The 19,330-nt window shown below is 43.4% G+C and overlaps 1 protein-coding gene across 4 annotated transcripts in view; it reads left to right on the top strand.

The window, feature by feature from the left end:
- The first annotated feature begins 9,000 nt into the window (after nt 1-9,000).
- The window catches only part of LOC115183719 (multiple epidermal growth factor-like domains protein 8), a 31,612-nt gene continuing 21,282 nt past the window's right edge, over nt 9,001-19,330 (top strand). For 2 of the 4 annotated variants that reach the window (XM_029744819.1, XM_029744795.1), the window contains exons 1-8: nt 9,001-9,350; nt 10,473-10,724; nt 10,892-11,055; nt 12,795-13,004; nt 13,343-13,523; nt 13,965-14,053; nt 15,025-15,238; nt 18,930-19,113. In XM_029744819.1, the coding sequence (XP_029600679.1) occupies nt 10,550-10,724; nt 10,892-11,055; nt 12,795-13,004; nt 13,343-13,523; nt 13,965-14,053; nt 15,025-15,238; nt 18,930-19,113 (1,217 nt within the window). In that variant the 5' untranslated portion in view covers nt 9,001-9,350; nt 10,473-10,549. The other 2 variants (XM_029744812.1, XM_029744802.1) reach the window with 2 other exon arrangements.

Here is a 19,330-nt window from a genome sequence, read left to right as displayed (position 1 = left end):
TCCATCTGGCCACTCTACCATAAAGGCCTGATTGGTGGAGTGCTGTGGAGATGGTTGTCCTTCTGGAAGGTTCTTCCATCTCCACTGAGGAACTCTAGAGCTCTGTCAGTGACCATCGGGTTCTTGGTCACCTCCCTGACCAAGAACCGTCTCCCCCAATTGCTCAGTTTGGCCAGCTGGCCAGCTCTAGGAAGAGTCTTGGTGGTTCCAAACTTCTTCCATTTAAGAATGATGGAGGCTACAGTGTTGTTGGGGACCTTCAATGCTGCAGAAATGTTTTGGTACCCTTCCCCAGATCTGTGCCTCGACACAGTCCTGTGTCGGAGCTCTATGGACAATTCCTTCGACCTCGTGGCTTGAATTTTGCTCTGACATGCCCTGTCATCTGTGGGACATTATATAGACAGGTGTGTGCCTTTCCAAATCCTGTCCAATCAATTGAAATTACCACAGGTGGACTCCAATGAAGTTGTAGAAACCTCAAAGATAATCAATGGAAACAGCATGCACCTGAGCTCAATTTTGAGTCTCGTGGCAAAGGTTCTGAAGACTGACGTGAATAAGGTATTTCTGTTGATTTTTGTAAATTTGCTAAAGTAAAAAATAGTTTTGCTTTGTTGTGATGGGGTATCCTGTGTATTTTTTTAAAAACATTTTCATCCATTATAGAACAAGGCTATAGTGTAACAAAATGTGGGGTCTGAATACTTTTCAGAATACCTTCCGAATGTACTGTGTGTGTGTGTGTGTGTGTGTCTAGGGCAGGTATTCCCAAACTAGGGTATGCGCAATGCCGTCGGGGTACGCCTAATAAAATGAAAACAATTCTTCACATTTTTAAACAGTCCATTTATATTTTCCAACGGGGCTAGACATTTGGGTGAGTTTTTTTTCTCGCCTGAGTAGCCTCGTTTCACTGCCAAAAACAAAATGAAACCATCTAGTGTTCAGCAAAATATGTCAAACACAGGCAGCCTAGTCAAATAATTAACATCCAATCACGTTAACCGTTACTCTCTTGCGGGAATTCCACTAACGGTCTGTATGTAGCTGATGCTCATTCCGTTTGCTCAAAAATGGATAAATGGTTAAAAAAAGTAAGGCCCATAGAGACACAGTATTACAACTACCAGCAGTACTACACCTGCACCTGTTGATGACACAAGGTATTCTGCTTCCACGAGCACATCCAATGCTAGCATCAGTAATTATACATTTGTTTTAACCCAGCTAGCACGGACAATGACAGTTGTGAATCTGATGCAGCCAAAGAGCTACTTCCCCCTTACCCGGGAAAGCACAGAGCAACCGACAGGGACGTTGGTCCATCAAAGAGGCGCAAATATGATGACAACTACATTGATTTGGGGTTCACTTATATTGGGAGTAGTGCCTTTCCTCAGCCACAGTGTGTTATATGTGCAAAAGTACTACCTAACAACTCGATGAAACCTTCACTCTTGCGCAGACACTTAAACAAAACATTCCAATTTGAAAAATAAGTCACAGGAGTTTTTTGAGCGAGAATTAAGACTACTTTCAAGTAGTAAAATATGTATAAAAGCAACAGATACCATTAATAAGAAGGGGCTAGCAGCATCTTAAATGGTGAGCTACCACGTGGCTAGGGCAGGCAAGCCCCATCCTGTTGTGGAGGACTTAATTATTCCTGCTGCCGCAGATATGGCTGGGACAATGCTGGGGGAAAAGGCCAAAAAAACTATACAATGACTTCATCAAACAACATTGTTTCACGACGCATCAGTGACATGGCAGGAGACGTTTTGAAACAATTACTGCTTTGCATACAAGCCAATGAATTATATGAGTTACAGCTGGATTAGTCAACAGACGTGGCAAGCCTGGCACAGCTGGTATATGTCAGTTACGTTTATGGGGGGTCAATTAAGGAAGACATCCTGTTCTGCAAACCACTGGAAACCAGGACAACAGGAGAGGATATTTTTAAAGTACTGAACAGCTTTGTGACATCAAATGGACTTTGGTGGTCAAGATGTGTTGGTATCTGTACTGATGGCGCCAAAGCCATGACAGGCAGACATGGTGGAGTGGTAACTGTGCAAGCAGTTGCTCCCAACGCCACTTGGGTACACTGCAGCATCCACTGAGAGGCTCTTGCTGCCAAGGGAATGCCTGACAGCTTGAAATACGTTTTGGACACTACAGTGAAAATGTTTAACTTTATTAAAGCAAGGGCCCTGAACTCTTGTGTGTTTTCTGCACTATGCAATGATATGGGCAGCGACCATGTAACGCTTTTACAACATACAGAAGAAGTGCGCTGGCTATCAAGGGTCAAAGTATTGACACGTTTTTTTTAACTGAGAGACGAGCTTAAAGTTTTCTTTACTGACCATAATTTTCACTTGTATGACCGCTTGCATGATGACGAGTTTCTCACACGACTGGCCTATCTGGGTGATGTTTTTTCTCACTTGAATGATCTGAATCTAGGATTACAGGGACTCTCCACAACTATGTTCAATGTGCGGGACAATATTGAGGCTATGATTAAGAAGTTGGAGCTCTTCTCTGTCTGCATTGACAAGGACAACACACAGGTCTTTCCATCATTGTATGATTTTTTGGTTTGCAAATATTAAATGTGATATAGCTTAGTCTCTGAGTGAGTTGGGTGCGCAATTACGCAGGTACTTTCCGGAAACAGATGACACAAACAACTGGATTCATTATCCCTTTCATGCTCTGCCTCCAATCCACTTACCGATATCTGAACAAGAGTCTCATCGAAATTGCAACAAGCAGTTCTGTGAAAATTTTATTTTATCAGAAGCCACTGGCAGATTTCTGGGTTGGCCTGCGCTCAGAGTATCCTGTTTTAGCAAACCGCGCTGTTAAGACACTGATACATAGGTACGTGGTTGCAAAGTGCGAGAGTGGATTCTCGGCCTCACTAGCATGAAAACTAAATACAAGCACAGACTGTGTGTGGAAAATGATTTAAGACTGAGACTCTCCGATACAACTCAACATTGCAGAGTGATGTGCATCCTTTCAAACATAAATCAAATCAAATGTATTTATATAGCCCTTCTTACATCAGCTGATATATCAAAGTGCTGTACAGAAACCCAGCCTAAAACCCCAAACAGCAAGCAATGCAGGTGTAGAAGCACGGTGGCTAGGAAAAACTCCCTAGAAAGGCCAAAACCTAGGAAGAAACCTAGAGAGGAACCAGGCTATGAGGGGTGGCCAGTCCTCTTCTGGCTGTGCCGGGTGGAGATTATAACAGAACATGGCCAAGATGTTAAAATGTTCATAAATGACCAGCATGGTCAAATAATAATAATCACAGTAGTTGTCGAGGGTGCAACAAGTCAGCACCTCAGGAGTAAATGTCAGTTGGCTTTTCATAGCGTATAGAGTATCTCTACCGCTCCTACTGTCGCTAGAGAGTTGAAAACAGCAGGTCTGGGACAGGTAGCACGTCCGGTGAACAGGTCAGGGTTCCATAGCCGCAGGCAGAACATTTGAAACTGGAGCAGCAGCACAGCCAGATGGACTGGGGACAGCAAGGGGTCATCATGCCAGGTAGTCCTGAGGCATGGTCCTAGGGCTCAGGTCCTCCGAGAGAGAGAAAGAGAGAATTAGAGAGAGCATACTTAAATTCACACAGGACATCGGATAAGACAGGAGAAATACTCCAGATATAACAGACTGACCCTAGCCCCCGACACATAAACTACTGCAGCATAAATACTGGAGGCTGAGATAGGAGGGGTCAGGAGACACTGTGGCCCCATCCGATGATACCCCCGGACAGGGCCAAACAGGCAGGATATAACCCCACCCACTTTGCCAAAGCACAGCCCCCACACCACTAGAGGGATATCTTCAACCACCAACTTACCATCCTGAGACAAGGCCGAGTATAGCCCACAAAGATCTCCGCCACGGCACAACCCAAGGGGGGGCTCCAACCCAGACTGGAAGACCATGTCAGCGACTCAGCCCACTCAAGTGACGCACCCCTCCTAGGGACGGCATGGAAGAACACCAGTAAGTCAGTGACTCAGCCCCTGTAATAGGGTTAGAGGCAGAGAATCCCAATGGAGAGAGGGAAACCAGCCAGGCAGAGACAGCAAGGGCGGTTCGTTGCTCCAGAGCCTTTCCGTTCACCTTCACACTCCTGAGCCAGATTACACTCAATCATATGACCTACTGAAGAGATGATTCTTCAGTAGAGACTTAAAGGTTTGGACCGAGTCTGCATCTCTCACATGGGTAGGCAGACCATTCCATAAAAATTGAGCTCTATAGGAGAAAGCTCTGCCTCCAGCTGTTTGCTTAGAAATTCTAGGGACAATTAGGAGGCCTGCGTCTTGTGACCATAGCGTATGTGTAAGTATGTATGGCAGGACCAAATCGGAAAGATAGGTAGGAGCAAGCCAATGTAATGCTTTGTTGGTTAGCAGTAAAACCTTGAAATCAGCCCTTGCCATAACAGGAAGCCAGTGTAGGGTATTGCGCAAGGTTAAATTGAGTTCCTCAGTTAGATGGTTAATGGATTTTTGTCCTCTGACGTCCTTGGGTAGGCAGAGGGAGTCTGGAAGGGCATCAAGGAATCTTTGCGTTGTCTGAGAATTTATAGCACGACTTTTGATGCTCCTTGGTTGGGGTCTGAGCAGATTATTTGTTGCGATTGCAAACGTAATAAAATGGTGGTCCGATAGTCCAGGGTTATGAGGGAAAACATTTAGATCCACATTTATTCCATGGGACAAAACTAGGTCCAGAGTATGACTGTGGCTGTGAGTAAGTCCAGAGGCATGTTGGACAAAACCCACTGAGTTGATGATGGCTCCGAAAGCCATTTGGAGTGGGTCTGTGGACTTTTCCATGTGAATATTAAAGTCACCAAAAATGATCATATTATCTGCTATGACTACAAGGTCCGGTAGGAATTCAGGAAACTCAGTGAGGAACGCTGTATATGGCCCAGGAGGCCTGTAAACAGTAGCTATAAAAAGTGATTGGGTAGGCTGCATAGATTTCATGACTAGAAGCTCAAAAGACGAAAACTTCGGGGTTTTTGTAAATTGAAATTTGCTATCGTAAATGTTAGCAACACCTCCGCCTTTGCGGGATGCGCGGGGGATATGGTCACTAGTGTAACCAGGAGGTGAGGCCTCATTTAACACAGTAAATTCATCAGGCTTAAGCCATGTTTCAGTCAGGCCAATCACATCAAGATTATGATCAGTGATTAGTTCATTGACTATAACTGCCTTTGAAGTGACTGTTTCATCCTAACATCGTTGGTGCCGACGTGGATAACGATATCTCTATACTCGCTAGTTTTAGCCAGCACCATCTTCAGATTAGTTTTAATGTCGGTAGCCCTGCCCCCTGGTAAACAGTGTATGATCGCTGGATGATTCGTTTTAAGTCTAATACTGCGGGTAATGGAGTCGCCAATGACTAGGGTTTTCAATTTGTCAGAGCCTTCGGCGTCTCAGACCCCGTAACGGGTGGAGTAGAGACCAGAGAAGGCTCGGCCTCTGACTCGCTGCTTAATGAGGAGAACCGGTTGAAAGTTTCTGTCCGCTGAATGAGCGACACCGTTTGAGCATTCCTACAGCGTTTCCCTCCAGAAGCCATGAGAAAGTTGTCCGGCTGCGGGGACCGTGCGAGGGGATTTATACTAACGTTACTATCTGTGCTTACTGGTGGCACAGACGCTGTTTCATCCTTTCCTACACTGAAATGACCCTTGCCTAACGATTGCGTCTGAAGCTGGGCTTGCAGCACAGCTATCCTCGCCGTAAGGCGATCGTTCTCCTGTATATTATGAGTACAGCGACTGCAATTAGAAGGCATCATGTTAATGTTACTACTTAGCTTCGGCTGGTGGAAGTCCTGACGAACCATGTCCAGATTAAACGTCCGGGGTGAAAAAGTTGAATGAAAAAAAAGTTGAGTGAGGGAAAAACAAAAAAAATATACACGGTAATTAAAAAGTAAAAACCGTAAAGTTGTCAGGTAGCAAAGTAAGGTTGGCAACAAAACGCACAGCAGCATGTCTACAAGTCGATCACCAAACATTTCTGTAGAAAAGCCAAAGATACCCTTCTCATTAACCGGTGGTGAGTTATTCACCATTTTCAATTAACAAAATTAGGTTTTATAGGTAAGATGGTTAAATAAAGAGCAAAATTATTAATTATTATTATTTGTGCCCTGGTCCTATAAGTGCTCTTTGTCAATTCCCACGAGCTGGGTTGTGACAAAAACTCAAACTCATTCTTATGTTTAATAAATGTATCATATAGTGTGTGTTTGCAGGCTTACAATGATTGCAAAAAACAACATTTGAGAGTGCACTGACCCTGATGCTAAAGGGGGTACGCAACTGGAGGTTGAATGTTTGAAGGGGTACGGGACTATAAAAAGTTTGGGATCCACTGGTCTAGGGAGTGTGTGTAGGGTCAGTGCAAGATGGAGTCAATGCAGGTAGTTCGGGTACAGTACCTTTAATTTACTAATTAGTCTATGCCAAACTGTCTTAGTCTTTGTATAAGCCTATTCTATGTGATGCTTTATTTGTTCATCTGTTTAAAAAAAATATCTAGGAAGGCACATGATTGCATATTTTCATGACAGTGTTGTATGATATTATAATGACTTGATGTAATGTTTCATAGAAACATTTAAGTGACCATTAGATTATATGAAATAATGCATTATGACGATTTCTTACTTTTCATTGTCTTAGGTTTGAGTGAATGCCAAAGTGTTTTGCTCTCAATCAAATTGATTGTATTTATGTTATTAATTTATTATAAAATAATAAACATACTATGGGAAACTAGACTTTGTCTTTTAATGTTTAATTATTTTGTATAAACGATAAAACAGTTGAATCAGTCAAACTCCTGCTCTGGTGGATGTTCAGACACGATTCAATGTTTGTTTAACCAGTAATCTATGTTGGAATAAGTTTTATGTACTGATACAGATTTCGTAAAATAATGATGAATAAATGGATTGAGTATTTTGAAGTCTACATAGCCCAGATTCACCACCAATGCACTCTTCGAATAATGCACTCGTCGGGTGATGCACAGCAGCTATAGCTCTGGTAATAAATGTTTAACTGATAGACACTACATCTGATTAGAAATCAAAACTAACACACTTCGTGTTACACCTTTTCTAGTTGTCAATATTCATACTTTCTCAGGTGAATTTCTCTGAGGACGCAATTACCAAACATCGCCACTGGAGGGCAATGCTGAGGTTTACGATTTTTGTGATGTAGAGATGACGAGGAGCCTTTTTTAGGTTACGGTGGCCAGGGTCAGAGTAGTGCAGAAGGTGTCGTTGTTGAGGCAATGAAGAAAGTAGAGGATGGGTCAATGGTGAGGAATCCTGAGAGGATCCCTGCGAGTAGTAGATCTGTGCCAGCACAGAGGGATTGGCCAATGAGTGATATATACTTCAGCAAGGTTAGGTTCTTAGTGTTCATGGCTGCAGAGAAGTACTTGGGTATACGAGATTTTACTTCAGTAGAGTTACAGGGTGTGTTTAATGGTGGTGTCCTGTCCTCCCAGGCCGTTGGCATGATTTAGGAGCAGATAGGGTCAAAGTAGTGGAATGGGGTAATGGGTTTTTAATGAGTGAAGGGTTAGTCAGAAGCATGTTTTGTTTTGTTTTTTTCCCTTTTGTTTTACAAAGTGTAATGGATTTATACTCCAGTTCAATTTGTGGCTGTAATGCACCTTGTGATTGCCAACCGCCATTTAAAAACAGAAGAAGAAGAAGAAAATTGTGGATGCATTGGAAGAGGTGGCGTAGATGAGAGTAACGGGAAGTGGGTATATTTAGTTTTTTTGTATATCTATCAGTGGAGGCTGCTAAAGGGAGGACGGCTCATAAAAATGGCTGGAATGGAGTCAATGGAATGGTATCAACACATTTAACACGTGGTTTTCATGTGTTGGATGCCATTCTATTGACTCCATTCCAGCCATTATCATGAGCCGTCCTCCCTTCAGCAGCCTCCACTGATATATTTGGAACAGAAGGAGCATGCTCTGTGACTCAAGAAGATAGGAATGTTTGGAATGTGGATCTTCGAAGCATTTCGCCTATCAAGGGTGGGGTGGCGCTCAAAGTAAAAGCCAAGAGTATATGGGAAGAATTGGATGAAGTGCTTGGTGCACACTTTTTGACTTGCATGGTGGATGCGTTCTACTCCATCCGTTCTACTGTTTTCTGATGAAGTCTCTCCCTTCTCACGTGTATTTGGGTTTTATGAGATTCCCTGTGAGAGCCTTCATGCCCAAACCCATGCAGTGTAATAAATGCAAATGATTTAGTCATGTGTCAAGTGTATGTAGATATGATGGGTATCATATGCCAGCTGAGCCTAAATGCTGCAATTGTGTTGGTGAACATACATCTGAATTTCTGAAGTGTCCTGTTAGGGTGAAGGAGACGGAGGTGGCAAGAATAAGGGTTGTCCAGCATGTCTCCTATCCGGAGTCGGTGAGAAGAGTGGAAGAAAGGAGTGAAGTTGAAGAAGTAATGGTAGTAGGAGTAGAGACACCAGATAATATTCCTTGTCAACAGAGGGATCCTGACATGTTGCATGTTAAGATGGTGGACTTTGTAGTGTTTATTGCATTGGCTTTCAACAGCACAGTGCATACAGAGAGGAAATCTGTGACTGAAGGAGTGGGATGATTTTATTTTATTTTTCTTTGTATTTTGTATGTTGTCGGTCCCCTCGCCCCCCCCTTTCCCGTAATGGAATATGTTTTGTTTCAATGCCCTGTACATTAGATGGCGGTAATACACCAATATGTGTAGTCTGCCATAAAACCTTAAAAAAATAAGAAGAAGCAGTGCATACAATGGAATATTGTTTGTTTTTGTTTCAATACCCCGTACAGTAGGTGGCAGAATAGGTGTAGTAGGCCATAAAACTTTAAAGAAGAAGAAGAAGAGGAGGAGCCTTTTGTGTGGGAGGCTGTCATATACAAAAACAACAAACATTACATGAGGTCAGGCAATAAGCAAGTAACATTTCACGCTGGCTAATGTGCTTATGCGTAAGAGCATAATTTATGGCAAAAATAATGAAGATGTGTCTGAAGCTGCGACAGATGTATTTAATTATTATTATTATGATTTAGCTAACCATCATTGACTAAATGGCCAACGACTGCGCTTTTGCATCTGGAGTAAAGTTAGCTTGGTCGCTAACTGGCTAGCAGCCATCCAGTAAGCGAGAGCCCCTGCGGAGGGTGGTCTGTGTCCTGTGATTCCGGACATCGAGTACTGGAGTCCGACGACCCTCTTTGGTACTGCTAGCTAACGTTAGCTATCTCACATTCAGTTTTGCATTGTGCCGCTCATAACTCACTGACAATGTAAAATATCATGGGAACGGAGACACGGGATCTGGTTAGTTAGACAAATCAATGGAAGGCTAAGCTAACGGTCCTCTGCTAGTGTGGTGACTGGTATCGCTTTCAAGATAACAGCAAATCCGCTACGCTAGCTAACGTTCAATACTCGCTTGCTAGCTGGTTATAACTAACTAGCAACGTGCAAAGTTTGTATTTAGCTATTATGTTAATGTTAGCCAACTAATGACATTACGTTAGCTAGCCATAGCAATAACAGTTAACGTTAGCTAGCTAGTTATCGTTTGTCTGCGGATAGTAAGCATTGTTTGATAGTGGCTAGCTGCTCGCTCACCGTTTCATGGCATTTAACGTTAACTATATATGCGTTTAATTTTCTTAAAAATTATTTGCTAAACGTGATTCAATTGAGATTGTTGCTAATTACTAAGCTAGAAACAGAGCAGCACCCATAGACATAATAACTGCGATGATGATTAGCTATGAAATATCTATCTAGAAAACTTCTTAATGTGTTGACAAGTGTAAATAACTATGTCCTGTAATTCAAATGAATGAGATTTTGTCATATTGACAGAAGCCGAATCTTCTACAATGTGCGGGGTACACGTTGCCACTTTACAAAATGTGAATCATTAATTTACCTTTCCTAGAGACATAAATAATTGGAACGGTAATAACACTAACGTTAGTCTCATATGAAAAGCACATTCCTTAAGTTGTCACCTTGCCATGGACATAAATTAAAGAATCTCTTGTCTACCTGCCAGCACAATTTTTTGTTGTTGTTGCCTGTTTGGTTACTTCTGTATGTGACTGCAATATGTATTTGGCTGATGTTTGATTGCAAGTTATTGCCAAAAGGCTACCTTGCAAAGTTTTAGATTTTTGACTCTGTAAATTTGGGGCTGTAACCAGAAAGCAACACTGATGTGACATATAGGCAAAACTAGAGCATCTTTCATCCTATGTTGAAATGTAACCTCTTTGTAAAATATTTTTAGCATATGTAATCCATCTCACTGAAGTTGCATTGCTTGTTTGAACCGTTTCTAGGTTCCCGGCTTGTGAGCGAGGTAATCGGACAACCCCATCTTCTTCACCTCCTCCACCTATTCCAGGTGGGGGAGAGGATGGCCTCCTTCCTCCATGTCCCCTTGCTGGGGTTGCTGCTGGTGGCTGTGGCCCCTGGGTGTTGGGCAGGAGACTGTAAGGGCCACCGACAGGTGCTCAGGGGCCCCCCAGGGTACGTCACTGACGGGCCAGGGAACTACTCTGTAAACGGGAACTGCGAGTGGCTCATCAAAGGTGAGTGAGACAGTGGTGGGAAAACAGTACCATGATGTGTGTGCTGATTGTCAGTTTGATGTGAATACATAGATCTCAAGATATGCCAAAGAAAATCCTGTCTAGGGCAAATTAAGTAAATTCTAAATTATATCCGACTGATGTTTCTTTCCTGTATTCTCTCCAAGCCCCCAGCAGCAATTACCGTATCGTCCTGAACTTCACCTTCATGGAGACAGAATGCACTTACGATTACCTGTTCGTCTACGATGGAGACTCCTACCAGAGCCCCCTACTGGCCAGTCTGAGTGGCACCACCCTGCCGCAGCCCATAGAAGCCAAGTCTGGCAAGGTAACCGCATCAGACTCAATAGCCTTGGTTTCTCAAATGATTGCCTCGCCAGGTTCACCAACTACTTCTCTGATAGAGTTCAGTGTGTCAAATCGGAGGGCCTGTTGTCCGGGCCTCTGGCAGTCTCTATGGGGGTGCCACAGGGTTCAATTCTTGGGCCGACTCTTTTCTCTGTATACATCAATGATGTCGCTCTTGCTGCAGGTGAGTCTCTGATCCACCTCTACGCAGACGACACCATTCTGTATACTTCTGGCCCTTCTTTGGACACTGTGTTAACTACCCTCCAGACGAGCTTCAATGCCATACAACTCTCCTTCCGTGGCCTCCAACTGCTCTTAAATACAAGTAAAACTAAATGCATGCTCTTCAACCGATCACTGCCTGCACCTGCCCGCCTGCAGAGCATCACTACTGTGGACGGTTCTGACTTAGAATATGTGGACGACTACAAATACCTAGGTGTCTGGTTAGACTGTAAACTCTCCAGACTCACATCAAACATCTCCAATCCAAAGTTAAATCTAGAATTGGCTTCCTATTTCACAACAAAGCAACTTTCACTCATGCTGCAAAACATGCCCTCGTAAAACTGACCATCCTACCGATCCTCGACTTCGGAGTTGTCATTTACAAAATAGCCTCCAATACCCTACTCAATAAATTGGATGCAGTCTATCACAGTGCCATCCGTTTTGTCACCAAAGCCCCATATACTACCCACCACTGCGACCTGTACGCTCTCGTTGGCTGGCCCTCGCTTCATACTCATCGCCAAACCCAGTGGCTCCAGGTCATCTACAAGACCCTGCTAGGTAAAGTTCCCCCTTATCTCAGCTCGCTGGTCACCATAGCAGCACCCACCTGTAGCACGCGCTCCAGCAGGTATATCTCTCTGGTCACCCCCAAAGCCAATTCCTCCTTCGGCCGCCTCTCCTTCCAGTTTTCTGCTGCCAATGACTGGAACGAACTACAAAAATCTCTAAAATTGGAAACACTTATCTCCCTCACTAGCTTTAAGCACCAGCTGTTAGAGCAGCTCACAGATTACTGCACCTGTACATAGCCCATCAATAATTTAGCCTAAACAACTACCTCTTCCCCTACTGTATTTATTTATTTATTTAGCTCCTTTGCACCCCGTTATTTCTATTTCTACTTTGCACTTTCTTCCACTGCAAATCTACTATTCCAGTGTTTTACTTGCTATATTGTATTTACTTCGCCACTATGGCCTTTTTTGCCTTTACCTCCCTTATCTCAACTAATTTGCTCACTTTGTGTATAGACTTATTTTTCTACTATATTATTGACTGTATGTTTGTTTTACTCCATGTGTAACTCTGTTGTATGTGTCAAACTGCTTTGCTTTATCTTGGCCAGGTCGCAATTGTAAATTAGAACTTGTTCTCAACTTGCCTACCTGGTTAAATAAAGGTGAAATAAATAAATAAACTAAAAATGATCTATGGAAGGTGGAACTAGACATGTTCTGAGATGTCGGATATCAACCTCAGACTGCTGGGGATTTGGGTGGGGAAACCTTTCATACCAGCATTAAATGGATGGATTTATTGACGGGTTTCCATGGCCTCAATTTGACTTCAGCACACAATTCAGAGTGACAGCTGGATGTTTCTGACTTGACGGGCTGGATGGATTACAATATCATGGAAAAAATCTAGTGAAGTTATTCATTGCCCCCTTCACATCCTTTCTGTCTTCTCTCCTCCCTCCAGATGCTGCTCCACCTCTTCAGCGATGCCAACTACAACCTCCTGGGCTTTAATGCCACCTACTCATTCTCTGTGTGCCCTGGGGCCTGCGGATGTCACGGGCGCTGTGACATGGCCTCGTCCCTGTGCCAGTGCCACCTGGGCTGGGGAGGAGCCGACTGCAGCACCCCTCTATGTCCCCAGGCCTGCATCCTGCACGGCACCTGTGACAAGGTAAGAAGAGGGAGACTTTATTATCCACATTGGAAACTGTGCAGTCTTTAGAAATGTTGGTTTATTACAGTGCAATAAAACAAATGTTGGGATGAGTTAGGTGAGGATGGAAAGTGGACAGCCAACTGAGATGCTGAAGACAGCTAGCTGAGGGAACCTATGTACAAGGCTACCAAAGGAGTTAATTATTAAGCAGCGTATACATTTGAGTTCAAACACAGAAGGGGAAACCAGCACAGCAGCAACATAAATAGGGCTTGAATGACCCTCCTTTCCTTTAGATATTGTTGATTGCTGATTTCTCTCAAACTTTCTCTCTCTCTCCTTCTTTCTCTTAGAGAGGAGAGCGTTGTCTATGCAGCTCAGACTTCCTGGGCCAGAGCTGTCAGCTGGGTCTCCGTGATGACAGTGGGGTGGGGCAGTGGTGGCAAGTGAGTGGGGGTGACCCCTACACGCCCCCCCGGACAGGCTCTGCTGGGGTCTACCTGTCCTCCACTGGAGCCATGTACCTGTTTGGAGGTGAGAGATGGAACACTGAACAACTGTTTGTTTGTTCATTTTTTATATAGTGTTGGATCCCATTGTACATTAAAAAAAAATGTTTTACATGCCAAGGTATACCAATACTGTATACTATTCTAATTCAGGTGTTGTTGGGTAGGATGTTAGGGTTGTTAGTTAGGAGGGTGTTGCAAGTATGGGTGTTAGGATTGATTTGTTTTCACTTTATGTGCTGATTCATTGTCTAACTGGACCCGGTATCGACCCAGTCAGGAGGATTGGTGGGCTTGGTTAACATTAACCCAGTTTAGATGAGGCGAGCACACGGCTTCACAGAAGACCTTGACCTTATTGCTGTTGGACAACTGGCTCTGCATAGTAATCATTGTGGGTTTCAATGTATGTCATGATGTAATTGGTTAACTACTTCTGTATGGTTGGGGCTGTTTGATATTTCAGGGTTTGACTTGAACCGAGCTTTGGGGGACCTGGTTAAATACAACTTCAGCTTGAACCAATGGGAGAACAGATCTTATGGACACTCCCCAGTAAGTGCCCGTTTGCATGCCAGAAATGTAATCTTAATAAAAGATATCAAAGACTGTACTCTTTTAGTTATTCTTTCCTGTGTTTATGTTATGCTTTGATTATTTTATTCAAGATCCTAGCAAAAATCGGATTTTCATTAAACTACATGTCCGGCCCTTCTATTTAGCCTCACAAAGTGTTTTACCATTTTCTTTTCAAGACAACCAGGGCTACAAGTAGAACACAAAACAATTTCACATAAAAAGTTGCATTCGTGAGTTGTATTGACAAATGTTGATTTAAAAAATACAAAAATAAAAGGCTGCCAAAGCTGACCTGATAAAAAGAGAATGTATATGAATGCTGTAAGTACAGAAATTGTTTGCTTATTGGGATATTAATATCCAACTAGTCAGTGACAACTGTTGGAGTTTGACAGCAACTATGTTAGCTTATTACAGTATTATAGACACTATGTCCTGGGATTCACTATGATCTTCTATGTAAAAGAAACCCTTATGTTTTAACGACTCTTGTGTAGCTTGTGAGCGTCATAGAGCAAAACATGTTGCATGTTCATGTGACTCAGCTTTTAATTGTTTGTAGCTTAAACCATTCGGACTCTACAGACGGTTTTGTATAAAAGACCCGGCCCCAGGCTCCTTCGGGTTACGCCTTGTCTCATAAACACCACTCTAGCTTAGGCCCTGTTAATCACACAGACTAAAAGGGGTTACTTCAAAACACACCTGTGATGGGACTAAACCAATGCTCCTAAACATCTCTCATTCCCTTCCTCTCCTGTTAACCCATTTCTACATCTCTCCTTATCTTACTGCCTCACTCTGACCCCTCCCTTTTCTCTTTCTTCTTGTTCCCACTTCCTCTCATGCTTCCCTTCCTCCTGCCCACCCTATCCCAACTGCCATCTCGCTTCTCATCACCACCCTCTTCCTCTCGCCCTTCTTTCTTTCCCCCCTCCCTCTGTCAGGCGGCTCGTCACTCCCACACGGCAGTAGAGTGGATGGGGAACATGGTGATCTTTGGAGGAGAGCTCACGAGCGGCACTTTAGCCAGCGATGTCTGGATGTACCGCCCAATCCAGGATGACTGGCAGCAGCTCGGCCAATCCCATTCGCCCGGGGCACCGAGAGTGGCCAACCATGCAGCAGCTGTAGTGGACAACTATCTCTACATATTTGGCGGTAAATAACTTATTGAAATACAATGTTGTCACCTAACTTCTTGCAGAAAATGTTTCTAAACACCTATCCTATAATGTGGATGCTACCATGATTGAGGATAATCCTGAATGAGACGTGAATAATGATGATTGAGAAAGTTAGAGGCATAAATGCTAACCTCCCCTGTTATTGTAATGGTAAGATGTTAGCATGTCTTGGGGGTATGATATTTGTGCGTCTAACTTTCTCACTCTTACGCTGTACTGTTGGATTTCAGATTCCAAAAACCAAGTCCTGCAGGCTCTAATTTAGTCTTCTCTTGATTATTGTCCAGTCATGTGGTCAAGTGCTGCAAAGAAAGACCTAGTTAAGCTGCAGGTGGCCCAGAACAGAGTGCCACGTCTTGCTCTTCATTGTAATCAGAGGGATAATATACAGTGCATTCGGAAAGTATTTTTCCACATTTTGTTACATTACAGCCTTAGTCTAAAATGTATTAAATAAAAAAAATCCTTGTCAATCTACACACAATACCCCATAATGATTTGTAAAGGCACACACCTGTCTATATAAGGACCCACAGAGAAAAAACAAAGCCATGAGGTTGAAGGAATTGTCGGTAGAGCTCCGGGACAGGATTGTGTCAAGGCACAGATCTGGGGAAGGGTACCAAAAAATGTCTGCAGCATTGAAGGTCCCCAAGAACACAGTGGCCTCCATTCTGAAATTGAGGAAGTTTGGAACCACCAAGACCAAACTGAACAATTGGGGGAGAAGGGCCTTGGTCAGGGAGGTGACCAAGAACCCGATGGTCACTCTGACAGAGCTCCAGAGTTCCTCTGTGGAGATGGGAGAACCTTCCAGAAGGACAACCATCTCTGCAGCACTCCACCAATCAGGCCTTTATGGTAGAGTGGCCAGATGGAAGCCACTCCTCAGTAAAAGGCACATGACAGCCCGCTTGGAGTTTGCCAAAAGGCACCTAAAGGACTCTTAGACCATGATAAATAAGATTATCTGGTCTGATGAAACTAAGATTGAACTCTTTGGCCTGAATGCCAAGTGTCCCATCTGGAGGAAACCTGGCACCATCCCAACAGTGAAGCATGGTGGTGGCAGTATCATGCTGTGGGGATGTTTTTCAGAGGAAGGGACTGGGAGACTAGTCAGAATCGAGGGAAAGATTAACAGAGCAAAGTACAAAGAGATTCTTGATGAAAACCTGCTCCAGAGCACTCAGGATGTCAGACTGTGGAAGAGGTTCACCTTCCAGCAGGACAACAACCCTAAGCACACAGCCAAGACAACACAGAAGTGGCTTCAGAGTGTCCTTGAGTGGCCCAGCCAGAGCCCAGACTTGAACCTGATCGAACATCTCTGGATAGACCTGAAAATGGCTCCCCGTCCTACCTGACAGAGCTTGAGAGGATCTGCAGAGAAGAATGGGAGAAACTCTCCTAATACAGGTGTGGCAAGCTTGTAGCGTCATACTCAAGAAGACTCAAGGCTGTAATCGCTGCCAAAGGTGCGTCAAAGTACTGAGGAAAGGGTCTGAATACTTACACTACCGTTCAAAAGTTTTGGGTCACTTAGAAATGTCCTTGTTTTTAGGGTGTCTAGTTTGAGAAACAGACACCTCACAAGTCGTCAACTGGTAGCTTCATTAAATAGTACCCACAAAGCACCAGTCTCAACGTCAACAGTGAAGTGGCGACTCCGGGATGCTGGTCTTCTAGACAGAGTTCCCCTGTCCAGTGTCTGTTCTTTTGCCCATCTTAATGTTTTATTTTTACTGGCCAGTCTGAGATATGGCTTTTACTTTGCAACTTTGCCTAGAAAGCCAGCACCCCGGAGTCACCTCTTCACTGTTGACTTTGAGACTGGTGTTTTGCAGGTACTATTTAATGAAGCCGCCAGTTCAGAGCAAAAACCAAGCCATGAGGTCGAAGGAATTGTCGGTAGAGCTCCGGGACAGGATTGTATCAAGACACAGATCTGGGGAAGGGTACCAAAAAATGCCTGCAGCATTGAAGGTCCCCAAGAACACAGTGGCCTCCATCATTCTGAAATGGAAGAAGTTTGGAACCACCAAGACCAAACTGAACAATTGGGAGAGAATGGCCTTGGTCAGGTAGGTGACCAAGTACCTGATGGTCACTCTGACAGAGCTCCAGAGTTCCCTTCATTCCCTTCCTCTCCTGTTAACCCATTTCTACATCTCTCCTTATCTTACTGCCTCACTCTGACCCCTCCCTTTTCTCTTTCTTCTTGTTCCCACTTCCTCTCATTTGAGGCGTCTGTTTCTCAAACTAGACATTCTAATGTACTTGTCCTCTTGTTCAGTTGTGCACCGGGGCCTCCCACTCCTCTTTCTATCCTGGTTAGAGACAGTTTGCGCTGTTCTGTGACGGGAGTAGTACACAGCGTTGTACGAGATCTTCAGTTTCTTGGCATTTTCTCACATGGAATAGCCTTCAATTCTCAGAGCAAGAATAGACTGACAAGTTTCAGAAGAAAGTTCCTTGTTTATGCCCATTTTGAGCCTGTAATCGAACCCATAAATGCTGATGCTCCAGATATGCAACTAGTCTAAAGAAGGCCAGTTCTTTTGCTTCTTTAATCAGAACAGCAGTTTTCAACTGTGCTAACATACTTGCAAAAGGGTTTTCTAATGATCAATTAGCCTTTTAAAATGATAAACTTGGATTAGCTAACACAACGTGCCATTAGAACACAGGAGTGATGGTTGCCTCTGTACGCTTATGTAGATATTCCATAAAAATCAGCCGTTTCCAGCTACAATAGTCATTTACAACATTAACAATGTCTACACTGTATTTCTGATCAATTTGATGTTATTTTAATGGACACTAAATGTGCTTTTCTTTCAAAAACAAGGACATTTCTAAGTGACCCCAAACTTTTGAACGGTGGTGTATGTAAATGTGATGTTTTTAATACATTTCTAAAAACCTGTTTTTGCTTTGTCATTATGGGGTGTTGTGTGTAGATTAATGATGAGGAAATTAATGATGAGGAAAAAACTATTTAATCTGTTGTAGAATAAGGCTGTAACGTAACAAAATGTAGAAAAAGTCAAGGGTTCTGAATACTTTCCGAATGCACTGTATGTCTTGTTTTGTATGGACGCCCGGAAGAGTAGATGCTCCTTTTGCAACAGCTAATGGGGATCCTAATATAATACCACATTATTTGCGATTTATTCAGGACTTTGAGTAGTCATGGTAGCATTCACTTTCATGTAGAAGATTTTTTAGAAACATATTATTTACAATAAAAGTGACTCCAAAATGACACTACATTATTTACCATTCATTTCTATTGGGCACACAACCAAAACAAACTGCAAATGCATCCAAGAAGCTTGTTGAGTCACAAGCTTGATGTAATTATTGTGTAGGAATATGGGACCAGATGCTAAACTTTTGACACATATACAGGAATTATGTACAAAAAGTTCTGTTCTTTCTAAACAGTTCACCCAATATGAATGAAAATACCCTCAAATTAAAGCTGACAGTCTGTACTTTAACCTCACAGTCCATTATATCATTTGGAATCCAAAGTGCTGGAGTACAGCGCCAAAACAACACTTTCACTGTCTCAATACTTCACTCTATCTATTCTAAGATTGCGCCTGTCAGTTGTGAATAAGTACTCTTGTAATCTTTCTCTCCTCTCCCCTCTGCAGGTCGTACGGAAGAGGACATGTTCTCATCATCTCTGTATCGGTTTGGTCTGCGGGGGTCTGGGGTGTGGGAAGCGGTGCAGCCCACCGGGGGGAAGCCCCCCGCCACAGCAGGCCACTCCATGGTGTTCCACCTCCCGTCCCGGGCCCTGCTGGTTTACGGGGGCCACAGGCCTACCACCGCCAGGTATGGTTGGATGGGATTGTGGGACTGTCTTGCATGGTGATGTGTTTTATTATCAAAGTTAACCTCTCTGGTATCAGTGGGACGGTAGCGTACCACCTCGACAACAGCCAGTGAAATTGCAGTGCCCTAAATTCAAAACAACAGAAATCCCATAATTAAAATTCCTCAAACATACAAGTATTATACACCATTTTAAAGATAAACTTCTTGTTAAGCC

The sequence above is a fragment of the Salmo trutta genome, chromosome 3, assembly GCF_901001165.1.
Source record: "Salmo trutta chromosome 3, fSalTru1.1, whole genome shotgun sequence".
Classification (NCBI taxonomy): domain Eukaryota; kingdom Metazoa; phylum Chordata; class Actinopteri; order Salmoniformes; family Salmonidae; genus Salmo; species Salmo trutta.
The sequence above is the reverse complement of the archived record's forward strand: the minus strand, read 5'-3'. Positions and strand labels throughout refer to the sequence as shown.